The sequence below is a fragment of the Manis pentadactyla genome, chromosome 10 (genome assembly GCF_030020395.1).
Source record: "Manis pentadactyla isolate mManPen7 chromosome 10, mManPen7.hap1, whole genome shotgun sequence".
NCBI classification, from domain to species: Eukaryota; Metazoa; Chordata; class Mammalia; order Pholidota; family Manidae; genus Manis; species Manis pentadactyla.
In genome coordinates, this window is record NC_080028.1 from 74,722,225 (window position 1) to 74,742,086 (window position 19,862).

A 19,862-nucleotide genomic window follows, 5' to 3' on the forward strand; every position below is an offset into this window, starting at 1 on the left:
CAGTCTGAGTTGGTTTTCCTATCACTTACGACCAACTGACCACACTCTGCATTATTAAGATTTGCTTGCTTAAAATCTCTGTCTGGGAGATTTATCTCCTCTGTGTTTTACATTTATTGAGTGTCAACTCTCCACTAGGTACAACTTCACACCAGACAGTTTTGGAGTTGTGCTCACTCTGAGAGGGCAGGACTGATCAATAAATTGTCAGAGATGTGATCTTGCTGACAAAGGGGAACTTTCAGGTGTCATCATTTTATGACCTCAGAGCTGTGAGGGGAAGCAGAGAATCTGGGTGAAGGCCCACCCATCACAGTAAAAGTAACACTACCACCCCACTGGAGTAAAAGCCCTCTCCAGCAGGCCTCTTGTCAACTGGCATCCCTTCCTTGCTGACGCTTGATGAGGCTGCTGCCCAGCCTTACTCTCTCTAAGGCTGTCTCTGACTTGCCACTGTGGAGCATAGGACAAACTTCACCCAGAGGCTTGGCCCGGCTCTGGCTACCAGGCTCCAGGATGGCCCCTGGGATAGCAAGTCACTGTTATGACCCTCCCTCTCCTAATCAGGAAAAGAAAAAGGAGCAAAGGGAAAGTAGCAGTTGAGTGCTTGGATCTGGAGTTCTGTAGATCTAAGTTTGAAACCCAGCCTCGCTACTTGCTGGCTGTGTGACCTGGAGGAACCACTTAACTTCTCTGAGCCTGGTTGTCTCATCAGCAAACTGGGAATATTAATAGTTTTTACTTCCCAAAGCTGGTGTGAGGAGTGCTGAGGTTGTGAATGATGATGGTAGTGAGTGCTAGCAGCCCATGTGAACCACTGCATCCACTCTAGGTATGTGACCTTCTTTTTCCTTCACGTCAACCTTGTGAGTTAAGTAACATTAGCCCCATTTTGCAGATGAAAAATTGGAGGTACCAAGAGGTTAAGGTGTTTACCTTGAGTTACGTAATTAATAAGGGGTGGAGCTGGGCTCTGACAAGGGCATTCAGCTCCAGAGTTGCCACTGTACTGTATCAACTGTGCACCCTTTAATCCGGAGGATAGCCCTGAGGGTAGGAAATGATGATTAAATCCATTTTACAGAAGGTGAAATGGACTCTGGGAGAGAATAGGTGATTCCCTACACGGACACAGGCCAGGATTTGAACCTCTGTGTACTCTTTTCATTGCTGACACCTCGGTGCTGGCCCAGGAGCATAAGCCTAGGGTACAGACTTGAATTTTGGTGTACCAGGTTGCTGATACAGAAGCAATGTCCTTTGCAAAGAAAAAAAGTCCTCTTTTTCCCCATGCTTCTACCTCTAATGTCTTTTCATCCAAATCATAATCTGTGTGTCAACAAGGCACCATTAAATACTGTTTAAAATGTATCCACTAAGAAAAAAAAAAAATGTATCCACTAAGGAGAACGGGAAAGCCCCTTATGTCTACAGTGACCTAATTCACCAGTCTCTGGTGATGCCTGGCATCTCCCCAGCACCCATGCAGGAGCCTTGGTCTCAGGGACCCTCACTTCTGGTGGGTCGGTACCATATCTGCACACAGTTCTCCTCTTCTGGGTCTGCACAGACACTGTCATCTGGCCAGCTCGCATCCCAGTAGCTGTAGTCATAGGATGAGCTGGCAGCCCATTCAAACTGCCCTTTGGTTCCATCCTGAGGCAAGGAAACAAGCCAGGGAGAGAAGGAGTGGGCATCTGGGCCCGCTCCAGCTCAGGGATACTATTCTAACACCTCCACATCCAACGGTGCAGAAGTCCTTGCTTTTAATCTGATATGCTGCTATTATTAGCACCATCACTAGGTGCCATTTGCTGAAGGCTTATTATGTGCCACGCCAGGTACTTTACTCATTTTCTCCTCACTATTCTACAGTGAAGGCACATCAACTCCATTTCAAAGATGATAAAACTGAGATGCAGACTGGTCTGCCAAATTCACAGAGCTAATGAAGCATTGTACTTGATTTAAACCCAGGTCTGTCCGACTCCAGTACCCAACACCCCAGCTATGACTTTTTTTTTTTTAATCCACCAGTGGATGGGAGTCACCCTTCATCTCTTTTTCTTTTTTGTCCAAATACTGTGTATTTTTCTTGCCTGATGTGGAACTCCTCTATCCAATTGCAAGAAAAGTCCTGTTGGGAATTTGACTGGTGTTGCAATAAATGTGCAAATTAACTGGGCAAAGAACTACATCTTTGTAATGTCCTGGAACAAAAGCCATTTCTCCATTAATTCAAGTTTTTAGAAAAGTCTCCCCAGAGCACTGATAATTATGGAGGCCACGTCATATAAAGGAGACAGCATGCTACTTCTGACAGAGACTGGAGCTTCAGATTCTAGCTCCATGCAATTCTTGCTTTGCAATCTAGACAGGTTACTTAACCTCTCTGAGCTAATGGAGCTAATATCTCTCCCAGAGAGCTATTGTGAGGTTTGAATTTATTAAAGATTGCAAAGGACTAAGCTAGTGCCTGGAACATTGTGCCAAGTGCTGAAAAGAAAATTTCAAAAACCAGCCCTTTACTGTATTGTCTGTTATGATTAGCCTTAGGTCTTACTATACAAGTTCCTTAAACTCATATTAAGTATTCATAATTCAACTTTAAAGTTACTATTATAAATGAAAATTTTGTGCTTAAAAAATTTTTGTATTACAACTTCTATATGGGTTTTTGCCAGGTGAATTCTGTTGATTCAAAAAACAGACCTATACTGAGTCTGGCCACTACTGATAATTCAACTTCTACTGCCCTTAATGAGCTCTCACAGTGTGCCAAGCACCAAGTTAAGCCCTTTACATATATTAGCTCATGTATTTTTTATTAGGCACTACTATTATCATCCCCAATTAACAGTTGAGGAGACTGAAGCTAAGAGGGGTAAAAAATAAATTACCCAAAGTCGCCTACCACCCAGTAAGTGGAGGAATAGGAGCTGGAACTTGGCAGTTCCCTGCAGTGCTCTGAGGCAGGCCTGGTAGCACCTCTGCAAAACAAAGACACTATGCGGTTTGCCCAGGGAAAGTTTGGGGACAGAATCTCCAGGTGGAGTCGGCTGCGATATCCCAGGTATGAGATCTGTTCCATGCTGTCCTCTTTGGTCTTCTTCTTCCTGATATTCCACCTACCCCTGCCCCACTCTGCATCCCAGATACACTGGTCTTTAATGTCCTTGAATGTGCCTCGATCTCTCCACTTCAGGATTTTTTGCCCATACTGTTCCCTCTACCTGGAATGCTCTTCCTCTGGATAACTCCTAGTTATCCATTAGATTAAATGTCTGTAGCCCAGGAGGCCATGGTAGCCATGGATGTACACTGCTTAGAGCTCTCTCCGGAGGACCAGCTGCAGGGAGCACAGCTGAGGGGCAGCCTTGGCTCCCCCGCCCCTTTCCCAGTGAGACCGTGCCTCCTCCAGGCTGGGCCCAGTCAGTGACTCAGCAAGCCGGGGGTACTAGCGCCGGCCCATTCCTGCCCGGTACAGGATCCTGTAATGGGCATCCTGTGCCTGGGCTTCCCACTCACCTAGCCAAAACTTTCTAGAGCTATCCTGTGACCTGAGGCTCTTCCTACCCAGTCCTGCCTTCCGCTCCCCTTTCACGGGTCTCAGACCCACATCATTGTCTAAAGACCTGTCCTGCCTGCTTGTGGCCCTGCCTCCTGTTTCCTTCACAGATGTTTCCCCTCAGACATCTCTAATCATGTTTTCTTGCCTGCTTTTTGGATCACCCAAATCCAAATTAGAGGCCTTCCCTAGCCATACTGTATGTCCCCACCATATCCTCTGTAACTGCATGTACCATATTCTAACTGGGGCAACTGGGGTCTGATTTCTCTCAGAATGCTGGGCACACAGCAGTGAGCTGACATGTAGGTTCCATGTGAAAGGCTGGTGAAATTGAAATGGAATAGTGGCTGGAGATTCCAAGGGCGCCTGATGGCCACTGCTTCCTTACCTATGTATGATCGCGGAGTCCTGTCCAGATGTCAGCTGGAATCCCAAGAACACAGCTGTTCACATGGTCACGCACAAAGACGTTCCTCCTACCACTATGAATATAAGAAACACAGTGGCTTGTTACTTGTTACGTCTTTCAAAGGATAAAGTCGAAAATGGAAAGCAACCCTTATTACCCTTCCTGGACCAAAGTAAAAAGAGGGTATGATGAAATCTTTTTTCCTCTTTTTCTTTGTTAACCAGGCCACCCATATGCAGCTGTCCTTCCATGGCACCTTTGGATTTGTTCCATGCCAGGTCAAAGCAGATCTCAGCACTGCTATTCATCCTAAAAATTCAAATCTACCTCAAAAATGCTAGCAAAAAAAGGTGGATTATATTGCAGGTATCATGAAGAGACAAAGAAAGGGGTTTACATGACATTGCACACATCAGATAACTTACTCAAAATCTCCACCAGACATTTTTGTTCTCTTTCAAAAGTCCTCCTTAGCTGCCAGTCCTGTACATCCTCCTTTCTCACACACGATTTATAATGTCTTTTTTTTTTTCCCTGGAGAATTAATCTCTGGGCTTGAACTTAAACTGTCCACTCAGCAAAATCAAACACTGCAGCTAACAGATCACCCTCCTTAGAAAGTATCCTAGTCTGTTCAGGCTGCTGTAACAAAATGCCACAGACGGAGTGGCTTATAAACAACAGAAACGTATTTCTCATTGTTCTTCAGGTGGGAAGTTCAAGATCAGGGTGCCAGCATGGTGGGGTGAGGGCCCTCTTCCAGGTCTCAGACTTCTTGCTGTGTCCCCGTGTGGTAGAAGGGGCTGGGGGGCTCTGTGGGGTGGCACTGACCCCATTCATGAAGGCTTCACCTCCCAAATGTCCCACCTTCTGATACCATCACAGGGACATCAGGATTTCAACATGAGTTTGGTGGGGAGCACACAAATATTCAAACCATAGTAGAAGGCACTGGTGTTTTCTTGGGGGCTTCTCACCTCCTATTTCAACTCGCTGATAAAATAGTTCATTTAACAAAAGAAACCAATGGAGGACTCTGAAGGCAGTCTGCTGCCAAAAACAACAAAGAAATAGAGATGGACAGATGGACAGCCACATAAACAGACACACAAGAGATTTCTGGGAGGTCATTAAAATGTTCCCTGAGCACTGATTCCATGCCAGATACCATACTGTTTTGCACACATGACCTCATCTCATCTTTACATCACACAGGCACTGGGACAGACACTACTGGTGGCCTACTCCACAGCCATTTCTAACCCCTTTGCCTGTTGCTTACATTAGAATTTAGGAGAGTCAGATTTCACTCTCCCAGACTCCTTTGTAGCTAACACTGGCCAAATGGCCCAGTTCAGCCAATTGGATGTTAGGGGAAGTTTACATGGAAATATTCTCCTCCCTGGAGAGAGGTGTGTAGAAGAGGCCCCAGTTTCTACAACTGCCTTTCCTCCTTAGGTTATAGTTGTGTCTGTGAACATGATACTTGGAGCTGCTACATTAAAGACCACAGAGGAAGATACCTGCTCAGCCAGGGCCCTGATATCAATGAGCCTGGAAAATGTCATTTGCAGAGGTTAGAAGAGTGGGCAAGGGTTGTGAGAACAAATGGACAAATAAATATTATATAAATGAAGATTCACTCTCCTTAATTGTGTTTGTGGGAGACATTACTAATCCAGAAACACTCAGAATTCTGGCACTCAGAATCCTTCTCAACACAGTGCTCTAGGCAGTTACATGAAGGCAGTTGCTTGAGAGATACCGTTATGGACTAAATTTTGTGTCTTTCCCCAAATTCATGTTGAAATCCTAATCCTCAGTGTGATAGTATTAAGAGATAAGGCCTTTGGGAGGCGATTCATTTGTAAGGGTGGAGCCCTCATGAATGGGATTAGTGCCCTTATAAAAGAGACCCTGGCGACTCTCTCACCCCTTGCATCATGTAAGGATGCGGTGTGAAGATGGCCATCTGTGAGCCAGGGAGCCAGCCCTTACGAAGGGCCTGACCATAGTGGCCCCTTGACCTCAGACTTACAGCCTCCAAAACTGTGAGAAATAAATTTCTGTTCCTTATCAGCCACCCAGTCTGGTGTTTTTATTACAGCAGCCTGAACGGACTAAGACAGATACTACTGAAGGAAACGGAGAGGAAAGAGGGTGAGTGAGGCAAGGAATGCTTATCCTCAGGAAGAGGATCAGACATGGGGATGGTAAGTAAGAATTGATCTCCTAGAGATACCTAGAATTATAATCAATAAAAATATTAACAGTTCCCAACTGAGCATTGAGATAGCAAAGCTTTGTGTAAGAACTTCAGATACATGATCACCCTTGAAGCCCCATGAATTTAAAAGGCTAGTGCAACTATTGCTGTTACCCACTTGAGGACTCTTTGGCTTGGAGAGTTTACGTTTCTTGGTCAAGGTAGGAAGTGGTGGAGCCAGAACTAGCCTAGGACTGTCTGACTCTAATGCCTTTAGTCAATGCACATAAAACCTCCCAAGGCTTCTTCATTTGGAACATCAAGATCCTGATCCAGGACCAGTTCTTCCAGGAAGCCTTCCATGAGCACCCTTTGTCCAATCCTTGACCACCTGAAGCACAAAGTTTCTGTTCTTCCAGGAGCTGGCTGGTTGATTTAGCTCTCTACTTCTCCAGGTCTGGTCCACCCCAAAAGGGCTGCAAAGGACCACACAGACCAACATCACCTCTTATTTCTTTTGACATCTTCTCTCATGCCATCACCAAGATCTATTCAATGTTGATGATCTAAGAGTATGTATTCTATCAATGAGAGTGGTATCATTTCTGAGAACAAAGTGTTCTTCAGTCCAATGAGTCTCTGAACTTGGTCCTACCCCAGTGAATAAGCACTGACACCCCTGAATGCTACCTCACATGCTGAACATGCATTTTGAGCAGTCATCCAATGGAGTGGATGCCTCGGCATTTTAGTGCTACCACCATCTCTGTTCCACAGTACCTGCTTTGGAAACTATTTTGATATTTTATTGCATTTTCCTCCTATATGGTCAAAATAAGGAAAATAGGAAGGCCTAAAGTGCTACTGCAAGTGATAAGGAGCAGAATTCAGATGAACTTGATTCAACTGTCACTTGAAACAAAGAGGGAGATTATGAGGCAAGTTGAAAGTATGAGAATCTTAAATGTGAATCAGATGCTCCATGGATATAAGCTGATTGAGCATTTTACTGTGAAGGAAAAGAATAAAATTAGAAAGCATGAAGAAAATACCAGAAATATAAAGTTGGGTTGTGTCTCAAAGACAAGATATAATTGGAGATTTTATATAGTGCCTAGCTTTATGGGAACTGAACCTCAGTTATAATAAATTTATTGTCCCAACTCAACTTTTCCACATGTTTTCAGAAAAGTATTATTTGCTAAAGTAGAAAACCATGCATGAGAGTGGAAGGGAGAGAATGTTAGTATTAAAGAGGAAAAGAGGGACATCAGGAGCATGGAAGGGAGAGAGAAGCCAGGGTATTTCTTTCCTCTTTGCCTGGGAGTTGTTGACAGGAGCTGAGACCCTACCACTGAGAATATAGTGGGTGCTCACTGTATCTGCTGGATGAATACATGGGAGGATTCAAGATTCCTCTGGAAGCTAAGATAGAAGACCCCTTCTCTGTTCTTAACAAAACTCAGTGACTCTAAAGCATAAGGAACAAATTATCTTTCTAACTTCAGGCCTGAGATTCTTCAAAAACAGAGGCAAGATTGTGAATTTGTAGTTTGGGCACCAATGCAACATATCACATCTGGCTTCACGGCACTGCCAAATCAGCAAGGAAGTTGTATGTGAAAACAAATAATTTATTGGGATGTAGGAAGTGCTCTAGGAGAGGTGGGTGAGTGCAGTTAGGGGGCCATGGAGTCAGGGCAACTTCAGTGGAGAGATATCAGAGCTGTGTCTTAAAGGCTGGGGAGGTATCTACCTGGAGAAAATATGGATGGGCCTGCCAGTGAGGGAACAGAATGTGCAAAGGTATGGAAGAGTGAAAAGGCTGCACCATATTGGAGAACTTTGACATGGCCAGTGTGACTGGGGCTTAGGAGGCACAGAGGAACACAAGGAGGCCTTGGTGGGTGGGCTACTGAATTCCACTGCTCAAGTTCAAATCCTAGCACCTCCACTTGATAGCTCTGTAACTTTGAGCAAGTTACTTACCTCCTTGGTGCCTCAGGCTCTGTACCGGGAAAGTAAGTATAACTCCCCTAATATGGTTTGATGGAGCTTTCATATGATGATGCGTATAAGCACTTAGCAAATCAATGTCAGTTATAGTTCCTTATATTATATTCTTCATATGTATATTATATGAGTCAAACTCCCTGAAATATGGAGCAGGGCACAGCACAAGATTGGCACTTGTAAAGATGGATCTTGAGCATGCTATTTGCTACTCTTGCTAAATGCCTTGCTTTCTACTGCCAAGGACAGTTTCGGCGAGAAACTGGGCTGGATAAAAGTTAGTTTCAGTTACCAAAAAGAAACCCCTTTCCAAAGTGGGTGCTTGGTTGCATGATGGAGGACCAGGGAGTCCACTCACCTTGGACGGAGGCCAGTTTGGCAGACTTCCTGCCAGTGGAGAACTCAGAACAGTAGAAGTCAGCTGTGGCCTTTGAACTCTACCCGGAACAGTGGAGCAGCTCGGACACGGCTGCGGACAGAGAGAAAACAGATTGGGAGGAAAGGTGGCAGTACAAACATTGTGTCTGTAGCTCCTGACATCTTTTCAAGAGTGAAATCAAAACATGCCTTTTTATGATTAATGCAATTCTATACCTGAAGCCCAAAAAAACACAGGTATACCTAAAACTTCCAAAATAAAAAAGTAATAATGCTCCAAATAGAACACTTGGAAAATGTTACTACTGCTGGTGTGTCTTTCTTTATGTCATGCATGACTGCAGTGATTTTTTTCAAAATGCAATTATTATTGTACTATACACACCTGTCAGTATTCTGCTTTCTAAATGTTAGAATATAAGTATCTTCCCCACGTCATTATAAATTTCTGTAAACATTGTTTCAGATAGCTCTTGAATACTCCAGAGTGCCCCCCCTAGAGTTTAATCATTCCCCTATTTAAGGATAATTACATTGCTTCCCTTTTTAAAAAAAAATTACACATGATGCTGAGAGGAACAGCCCTGTGCATAAAGCTTTTTCAGCATTTCTGATGATTTTCTGAGGAGAGATTTTTTTTTAGGGCTTTGGTACAATTTGTGAAATTGCCTCCTGAAAGCAATTTATCCTCCCACGGGATCATCTGGGAGTGCCCATCTCATGGTGCCCTTGCCAGCGCTGAGTTTCCCCTTTAATGATGATCTTTGCAAATTTTATAAGCAAAAAAAAAACCCCAAACAAATGCTATCTTGTTGCACTTGGCAGTTCTGGGCTCTCTGGCAGGGGTGGACATTTTCCCACTTCTTTACTGACAAGCTATAGCTAAGAATATGTATGTCGTGAGCCCATCAAAACTACTGGGGTTCAGGATTTGTTCCTAATTCTGAAAAGGCACACATGAAAACCCATGCTGGCTGGGGGAGGAGAGCCTTCCCTGAACTAGGCTCGGGGGGGCTTGAACAGGTGAACTTGGTCGGACTGGAGTCAGGAAGCCTGGGTCCCTGCCGCCAGTTCTGCGCCTGACATGCCTGTGATGATGGCACATTCTTCCCTTCTCAGCTGTCAAACTGACTGACCTTTGGGGTCCCTTTTGTGGCCACCCACAGGAATGGAATCTTGCCTTGTGAGCTGCTATACTAGCTGGCTGATAAAGTAACAGGCAACATTTATTGGGCATTTATGACATGCTAAGCACATTTAGGGAAACTGAAGCTTGGACAGTTTAAATGACTTGTTCAAGGTCATCCTGCCAGTAAGGGGCAGAACAGGAATTTGAATTCAGACCTCCAGACACCAAAGCCTGATGGAAGGGTCCACATGATCCTTCATCGTGGGAAATCAACAGGACTGAGAATGGTTAATAGTCTTTGAGCACCTACTTTATAAGGTTGGTAGGCCAACAAATTAGACCAAATTCATTGAGCGCTTGGTACACAAGGATTGTTCTGCAATAGTGTAATTAATGATGATGAGCTCAGGGTTTCATAACCAGGGTTGATGGGCTTTCAGGGGTTCAGTGAATTCCCTGAAATTAAAGGCAAAATCCAAAGTGTGTATGTCTACAGATGTTCACACTTGCACCTCTGTGCATTTTTCTGGGGAAAGAAAGGGACAGTTGCTTTGATCAAGGTTGCTATGCTAAGCAGGCAGGTTCCAGGCCATGCTTCCTGTCACGGACCAGAGCCACTGGGCTTTTGCGTTTGTCCAGACCAGCTCTTCCCTGACCCCAGGCAGGCGTACTGATCGGTCCAGGTCAACTGCCTTTCAAGGTTGGCCGTGTCCAAACTGATTCAGGATTTGCTCCCGGAACTCTCCTCTTTATGGCAACGAAGGAGCTCTGCTTGAAGAGTTAGTTGGTCTGTGGGCTCAGGATCCTTGGCCCCATGCTGCAGCTCCCCCGTTTTCAGTTGAGAGCATTGGTCTAGGTGGACACTGCCTTGATGCCGATGGGGCTGAGGGTTCCCTGGCCATGCCGGGTTCCGCTGAGCTCTCTGTGGGAGCTTTGGCACTACATTCTACCCAGACATTAATTAAATGGGGGCCCAGGAGGGGAGAGAAGGGGCCTTTGGCTTCTTGGGCCAAGGCCTCTCCTGGGTCCTAAAGCCTGTCCTTTGTGGAGAACAGGCCCTCTGAGGTGGGGCCTCCGCAGAGCTGTTTATTCCCCATCCTCTCCTCTCCCGGACCTTTTGATTTTCTCCACTGAGCAAAGGGCGGTTAAGGATGCCTGGGTGGACTGTGCCAGAAAATGGGGCTGGGCTTGGTCACTGTTCAATTACTCCCCTTTCCACCTAGGCAGGCAAAGTCCTTTAATTGGGAGGATCTGAGAGGCAAAAGGAACCCGTGCCTGCACTGGGATGATAATGACCTCCACCCTGTCTAGCATCTCCCACCCCGTTTCCTCTGAAATTTTAGAAACTGGGATGAGGAGGATCCCAGGGGCCTTTCAAACCCCAAAGTAGCCTTTGCTAATCTGGGTCTACTACTGAGTTGCACTATTAATTCATTTATATTGAATTGATGAATTGATTCAACTGAATGGAATAAAAATTCATTTAGTCTTTATACACCCTGCAAGGCAGATAAATACTACAATCTATCTACCCACTTTACAGATGTAGAAACCAAAGCACAGAGAGGTCCAGTAACTTGTCCAAGATCACACAGCTCCTAAGTGGAAGAAGTGGCTGTGAAGCTAGGCTGTACAGCTCTAGAACTAATTTAGAGATTCCTGCTGCACTGAAGCTCATTTCCTTTTGTCTTGGTCTCGAAGGTCTGGTCCTTCCTTCATTCCCTTATTCATTCAACAAGTCCTATTTGAACATGTCCTTGGTCTCAGGCTACATGCTGGAGATACGGTGGCAAACTGCACAGAGGTGGCTTCTGACCTCATGAGTCTCATCATCAATGTAAGTCTATGTTGGTGGAGACCAACATTAAGAAAAAGGAGCACTGAAGTAATGTCATTCATAGGTAATTTGTGGATGTGTATCATGCTGACAAAAACTTGAAGGAGTAGCCCCCAAATTATTTTGGAAGCTATTTTCCCCCTTTATCTCCCTAGTTGAACTGGTAACCACCCCAACTTGTCTTCAAGGATCCCACAAGTGATTATGATAGGGCACCAGAGTCCCCTTCCTAGGCGGAGGAAATACGGGGTATTGCCACAACACCTAAAAATGGCACATAACCCTGATGGGAGATTCCAGAGGCTTTCTGGAGAGGATGATATCTCAACTGAGATCAGAAGGATAAATAAGAGTCAGATAAAGTGTTCAAGGTGGAGGGAAAGCATGTCCAAAGGCCCAGAGGTGTGACAAAGAATGGAGCATTTAGAGAATTGCAGATGGTTCAGTCTGGCTGGGAATCTGAGAAGAGAAGGAGGCACAGGAGGAGGTCAGAGGTGATGAAGGGAGGTGGGAAAGAGAAGGGGGAAGAGATGCACAAAGGAGCTTGTTGCTTGGAAACCAGGAGGCCAAACTGCATGGTCTTCAATTAGCCGCACCAAAGGCCCCCCCCAGGGTCTCCCAGCTGGGGTGGGAGTCAAAGCCTTTGGGGGCCCTGAGCTTATTAAGGAAAGAGAACACATTAGTGGAGTTCAGGGCTCATTTTCTCCCCCTCTCTTTTTAAAAGAATAAGTTGTCACCTTCCCACGCAATCTGGCTGCTCAATCCCCTGGCCGCAATCCAGCCAACCACAAATGCACCACCCTGCCGCCGCCTCCTGCCCAGATCAGCCTTGGGAGCCAGCCAGGGGAGGAGGTTGTTAACGCTCAGGGTCACATCTGTCTTACCCCGCAGCCCCCCAACCCCACCCCAAATGCTACTAGGCCCAGGATGTCCCAGGGTATTGAAAGTTGGTGTCTCCTAGTTACCCTCATGGCCTTTGCTTCCTGCTGCCTTTGTCAGTCGCATTGCCAGACCGGCCTCCCTCCCAGTGGGACCTGGCCTTGGTGAGCTGACTGGAAGCCCCCGGCATCTCATGCTGAGCTTTGCTTTCCCTTCTCTGGGCTGCTCTTGTGGCCAATATCTTATATTGCGAATAACAGTGGGCATTCATAGGGCGGCTGGCATGCAACTGTTGAGACCAACCTGTGAGGGGGGGTATCAGTATCACCCCCATTACAGATGAGGAAACTGAGGCTCAGTTAAATCACTTGCTCCCATGGCTAGCAAATGGCTCTGGGGTCAAGATGTGACTCAGGTCTATGGACTTGGAGATTCCTAAGCACTATGGTGCCTCCAGAAAACATCTTTATCTGGTGTTGGTGTTCTCATTTGTAAGATAAATATATTAAACACCAAATGTAATAGTTACAGACAGAATATTTACATCTCCCCTGTGAGAAACACACTCACTGGTCCAAATTCAGTAAGTGGACACAGAGACAAAGGGAACAGCGGAGTGAGGCTTTATTGACGGTCTTGTAAGATCGGGTGTCTGGTGGGCAGGCACACCTGGGGAGTTTGGTACCAAAAATTTGTCTCCTAGTGCGAGAGTCCCTCCCCTGGTTCTTCATTGGCTGAGTACTACAGGGTTCACATTCTTTCCCTTACATTTGTCTTAATCTCATTCGTAGGTTTAAAAAAACTCAAATCAAACAGGTATAGCCAGGCTCTTACCAATTCCCTCACCACCACCCCCACTCTCAGTCTGAGCATCTTCCTCCATGTGGCCCTTTGCTAATACTTTACTGTTAAAATGTTTAAACATCCTGGTGGGAATAAATCACATCTAGGTTTTATGCTCTTCCTAACAGTTCCCCCTCTTTTTATTTAAGGATTTCTAATTTTATTCCAAATGTATTTTAATTCACGCTTGATCTTTTCTCAAACTTCTCTTAATAGATTTTTACTCTTCTTTATGTAAGGCTGGAGGTACCGGAGGAAGAAGGGAGAGGACAATGCTGGCAGAGCAGAGACAGCACCAAGTAGCTCTGTGCCCTATGGGGAAGGAACGGACAACTCTTTCTGGATTCCAGTCCCATGACATGCCGACAAACCCTGGATGCAGACCCCCTCCATCTGGAAGGAGGAGACCTCTGGCTGTCCATCACCCGACCCTGAGCCAATAAAAATTCCCAACATACCCTTAGCATGGCCCACTTCCCCCTCACTTCCCTGTTCTCTTAAAAACTCCCACCTCCCCTCCTGGGCGCGACTCCCCAGCCTGTGTTACAGACTGGTGAACCTTGACCGGGAATTGCACTCAAATAAACTGCCTGGCCCTTTGTTGCCTCTCGTCGCCTGCTTATTTCAGTTAGAATTTATCTTACATTTGGTGCTGAAACCCGGGAAGGAGCGTGAGCATGGGGCCCCAACCAGCCACCGGCGGCCCTGCCCCCTCCTTCCCCAACCCAGGACCTCAGCCTGATCTCTGCTGCATGGACTATTTTCCGGTGAGTCCCTCAGTTTCTCCTGGTCTGTTTCCCTTCCTAACCTGTTTTCACCTGGTCTGTTCGAAATTGTACCTACGCCCAGGTTGGGGCATCCAGCCCGCCCCTGGCCCTGCAGTGCAGGAGACGTCCCTAACCCAGGCCCTAGGATGTCTGCGGTCATCCAGCCTGCCCCTGGCCCTGCTGTGTGGGAGACATCCCTCACCCAGGCTCCCAGAATGTCTCCCCTAACTTGGCACGCTTGGGACGCTGGGTGCTCCTCTCAGTGGGATTAGTTGGGGAGGTGACGCAGACAAGGGGAACCATCCCTCAAAAGTGGAGGTTCAGACCCCGTTTCGGTGTCTCATTTCTAATTTGGCTACTCTATATTTGTCCTGGGAAGTTCGCAAACGGAAGCTGGTCTTTCTTTGCTCTAAGGCCTGGCCTCAGTATCTCTTGGACAATCAATCTCACTGGCCCCTTGAGGGAATTTTCTATTTTGGCCTCCTCACCAACTTGACTAATTATTGCCACCGGAGCGGAGAGTGGAGTGAAATCCCATATGTGCAGGCTTTTTGGACTTTGTGTGCCTGCCCAGATCTGTGTGTTAAGTGTACTCCTTCCCAAGTTTTGTTAGCCCAGGCCTCCGCCAAGGACTGCCGATCTCTACCACTCCTATTACTCGGAGGCTCTTCTCTGACGGACTTTGTAGAGGATCTCAGCTACCCCCTTTCCCGCTACTCCAGGCCCACTACGGGGGCCAGCTCCCTTCCTCATTGTTCATGTCCTCCTTCTTGTTCCCCTTCTGGTCTCTGCACCACCTTGTTCCCCTTCTCTTCCAGTCTCTCCACCATCTTGTTCCCCTTCTCTTCCGGTCTCTCCACCATCTTGTTCCCATTCTCTTCTGGTCTCTCCAACATCTTGTTCCCCCTCTCTTCTGGTCATGCCACTGCCTTGCTCCACAGGTGCCGACTCCACTTTGGCTAGAATGGATAAAACTCCCCTATATCTTAGTCCCCAGCCTTCAGGTTCCGCATCGATTCCCAGGTTGTATCCCCCGCTACCAGTGTCGCCTCCTCCAGCCCCTCCTTCAAACCCGCCACCATCCTACTCGCCGCAGCTGGCACCCAAATGGTCTAGCCCTCCCGTAACCCGCTCTAAGTCACAGTGGTCTCAAGCTCATGTGATAGCTCCTCTGAGGGAGGTGTCAGGGGCTGAAGGGGTGGTCCAAGTTCACATTCCCTTTTCCCTGGCAGACTTGTCCCAAGTAGAACAGTGATTAGGGTCCTTCTCCTCCAACCCCATAATGTTCACTAAACAATTTAAATATCTCACTCGAGCTTACAAGCTCACCTGGCACAATGTACATGTAGTCCTCCAATCCACTCTAACCCCAGAGGAATATGACCATGTCACGGTGGCGGCACAGCACTGTGCCAATGAGGCTCACACCACAGATGAACAGGAACCGATGGGCAGCGAGGCTGTACCTCTACAGGAACCCCTGTGGGATTATAATTCTCCCGAGGGTGAGGTGTGCCAGGATCACATGGTTCGCTACTTGTTAGCAGGTATGAATTCAACCACCCAAAAGGCCATCAATTACAATAAGCTTAGAGAAATTACCCAGAGGCCTGATGAAAACCCATCAGAATTCCTCAAGTGCCTGAAAGAAACCCTAGGGGCTTTTACTAAGATTGGCCCGGTCTCCGCATTGGGTTCCTCTCTCCTGGCCATGCATTTTATAACTCAGTCGGCTCCCGACATCAGGCACAAACTTAAAAAAGCTGAAGATGGTCCTCAGACCCCTCTAGGAGACCTGGTAGATATGGCATTTAAGGTTTTTCATGCCCAAGAGGACAAGAGTGAGAAGAGGTCAGCTGCCCAAATGGCGGAACAGACTCATGCCATAACAGCTGCTCTGCGACCGGCTCGTGGGGATCGTCAGGGTGACCCCGAAGATTGACTAGAACCTCTGGGCCCTTGCTTTCAGTGCAGTGAAGAAGGGCACTGGGCACGGAAGTGCCCCAACCAACCACGCAGACCAACCAGACCATGCCCCAGCTGCGGTAAGTGAGGTCATTGGAAAGTAGACTGTCCACTAGGGGGTGGTCCTCTTCTGGCGGCAGAGCCCTGCGGGAGTGGACACCCTTGAAAGACTACCCTTCAGACCTACTGGGCATCCTCGAAGACTGAAGTTGCCTGGACACGGACACCCCGGTCACCCTCGCTGAGCCCAGGGCCAAGCTGTGGGTAGCAGGTAAGCCCATCTCCTTCTTAGTGGACACGGGAGCTACCTACGCTGTTCTCCCCTCCTTTAATGGGCTTTTATACCCTCCAGGGTCTCCGTAATTGTGGTCATGGGAACCCTCTACAGGCCTTTAGAGATGGGTCTGGTGGTCTGCACCTTTCAAGGCATCCCATTTACCCATTCCTTTCTGGTCATGCCTTCCTGTCCTACCCCTCTGTTAGGACAGGATCTGCTCTATAAGTTAGAAGCCCCTATTTCCCTCCCACCTTTTGAACGCTTAGGTTCCCTCATTGCTTTAGTCGGCAAAGGAGGGTTGGACGACAGAGACCTGAGTCTCCCAACTCCCTGGACTGCTGTCAATCCAGTCGTGTGGGACATCTCCAGCCCTGTAGTGGCAACCCACCACACCCTGGTTTTAATACAACTTAAAGACCCATCCCACTTCCCTTCTTGGCCTCAATTTCCTATTTTGCAGGCTCACCTAAGGGGACTACAGCCTATAGTTAATCGTCTGCTCTCACAGGGGCTTTTAGTGCCTGCTAACTCTCCATGCAATACTCCCATCTTGCCGGTAAAAAGCCTTCTGGAGCGTATCGCCTCGTTCAAGACCTCTGAATAATTAATGAGGCTGTTATTCCCTTACACCCAGTAGTGCCTAACCCATATACTCTTCTGTCTCGAGTCCCTTATGGTACCTCTCATTTTACTGTACTGGACCTTAAAGATGCCTTTTTCATTATACCTCTCCACTCAGACTCACAGCCGCTATTTGCCGTCATGTGGGAGGACCCTGACACCTGCTGATCTAGACAGTTGACCTGGACAGTTCTACCTCAAGGTTTTAGAGATAGCCCCCATCTTTTCCGACAGGCCCTGGCGGAGGACCTCTCACAACATTCAATGGGCGAGAGTACTCTCCTTCAATATGTAGATGATCTTTTACTTTGCAGCCCCTCAAAGGAGGTCAGTTCTAGACACCACATCTCTTCTTAATTTCCTGGCAGACATGGGATACAGAGTATCCCCTGCCAAAGCACAGCTGTCTCTACCCCAAGTTACATACTTCGGGCTAACTCTAACTCTCCCACCACTAAAGCCCTAACAGTGGACCGAGCAGCTGCAATTAAAGCTCTCTTGCCACCTACTTGAGGAGCCGAGATACTATCCTTTCTAGGATTGGTAGAGTTTTTCAGACACTGGGTGCCTAACTTTGCCCTTCTGGTCAGACTACTTTATGCGGCTGCCACAGAGACTCCTACTGGGCCGCTAACTTCACCCACTGAGGTGGCTTCTGCTTTCAGTCAATTGCAGGATGCGTTGCTCTCATCCCCCCCATTAATGCTCCCTGACTTAACTGAGCCCTTTACCTTATATACAGCAGAGAGGGCAGGGGTGGAAACCAGAGTGCTGGTACAGCCAGTGGAGCCAGGGTACCGTCCCATTGCCTTTCTCTCCAAACAGTTGGATACCACCACCAGGGGGTGGCAGCCTTGCCTCCAAGCCCTGGCAGCTGCAGGAAGTCTGGCCCAAGAAGCCCTGAAATTAACTCTCCAACAGCCCATTACTGTGTATTCCCCACACTGGTTACAAGATCTTTTGAGTCATAAATCCCTAGCCTCCTTGAGTCCTTCAAGGGTACAGGAATTTCATCTTCTGTTCATTGAACATCCACAGGTAACCCTACAAGTCTCTCCACCCCTTAACCTAGCCTCCTTGCTTCCCATCAGCGATCAGGCAGATCAGCCCACTCATTCCTGTGTAGAAGTTGTAGAGGCTCTTAGAAAACCAGAGAGGGCCTACAAGATGTGCCCCTCAAAGACCCTGACTTGACTTTTTTCATGGGTGGAAGCTCGGTGAAGGGGAGTGACTGGGTGCGAAGGGCGGCCTATGCAGTGGTGACTCTGTCACAGGTGACAGAAGCAAACTTACTCCCATCTGGGACCACCTCCAAGAAAGCCAAATTAGTGGCTCTTACCCGAGCATTACAGCTGGCAGCCGGGAAGAGGGCCACAATTTATACTGATTCTAAATATGCCTTCCTAATTACACACACTCATGCTGTGATTTGGAAGGAAAGGGGCTTCCTTACCACTAAGGGAACCCTGATCATCAATGGCAGGGCTATCAGCCACCTGCTACAGGCCCTACAAGACCCCAAGGAAGTGGCCATCGTGCATTGTAAGGGACATCAGACTGGAAACGATCCAGTAACCAGGGATAATGCACTAGCAGATGCCACAGCCCGACAGTTAACATCCGGGTCTAGACAACCCTCTGTGCTGTTTCTTTCCCCCTCTCAATTGCCCCAATACCCTGATGATGCACAGCAGCTACTTCTACATCAAGAGGGCACGTTGAGAGATCAGGGATGGATATACCTCAGGGGATGAATTGCACTCCCCCAAGCCCAAGGCAGAGATATCATATCCAAAGTTCATCAGTTTCTACACATTGGGCCGGAGGCCATGCACCAGTTTCTCTCCCCCATATTTGCCCCTTATGGTCTCTGCAAGGCAATAGATCAGGTGCACCAGACCTGCACTACTTGTCATCACGTCTCATCTCAAGGTGCTCTGAAGACCTGGATGGTCTTCCACCAGATGAGGGGAATGATCCCCGGACAGGACTGGCAGGTCGATTTCACCCATATGCCTAGGCATAAAAAGCTCCGGTATTTACTGGTTCTGGTTGATACCTTTTTAGGGTGGATCGAGGCCTTCCCCACCTACCGGGAGACTGCATCAGTGGTGGTGCAGGTGCTGGTGGAACACATCGTTCCTCGTTTCAGACTCCCCACTTCACTCCAATCCGATAACGAACCTGCCTTCATCTCCCGGGTCACTCAGCTAACAGCCAGGGCTCTCAATATCACCTGTAACTCCATATACCCTATCACCCACAATCGTCAGGTAAGGTTGAAAGGGCTAACGGTCTCCTAAAGGACCAACTAACTAAGCTGTCTCTGGAGGTAAAGCTCTCCTGGCCCGATCTTCTTCCCATCGCTCTCGCTCAGCTGCATGCTGCCTCCCAGGGACTGGCTGGACTAAGCGCATTTGAGCTAATGTATGGCAGGCCATTCTTACTGAATACAGGCCTGCCTGCTACCTCTTTCTTTAGCCTCCTACCTTCCTTACTTTTCACTGTTGAGACTTCTCACGGAACATGCAGACCAGCTCCTACCCTAACTACGTCATCCAACAACCCAGGAGACGCAGTGATCCTTCAGCCAGGGGATGAGGTACTTCTAAGAGAACTCCAGCCAAAATCTCTCCAACCCTGCTGGACAGGGCCTTATACAGTAATCCTCACTATGCCCTCAGCAGTCAAACTACACAGGCACTCTTCCTGGTATCACCTTTCTAGGGTCAAATGGGCGCCCAGACACGATGATTGGGTGTCTTGTGAGGTGGGTCCTCTTAAGCTGTGGGTTAGTCATGTCAAGTGCAACCAGCCAGATGAATAGCCCAGTGGTCTCCAGGCAGAGCTACTCTGCATGGAAGTTTAAGCTCCAACTAGCTCTTCCTCATGGAACCAAAGCCTGAGAAGTAGGCACCCAAAGTTGCCCTCGTGTGAGTTGTCAGACACCGGTTCAAATACCAGTAC

General features: G+C 47.6%; 1 protein-coding gene across 1 annotated transcript; it reads right to left on the reverse strand.

Moving 5' to 3' along the window:
- Positions 1-196: 196 nt before the first annotated feature.
- Positions 197-15,114, reverse strand: CLEC19A (C-type lectin domain containing 19A). Its single transcript, XM_036916865.2, is given in 6 exon segments — positions 197-270; positions 1,515-1,656; positions 3,960-4,047; positions 8,377-8,390; positions 8,565-8,636; positions 15,073-15,114. Coding segments are annotated over 6 exon segments (432 nt in total).
- Positions 15,115-19,862: the final 4,748 nt, after the last annotated feature.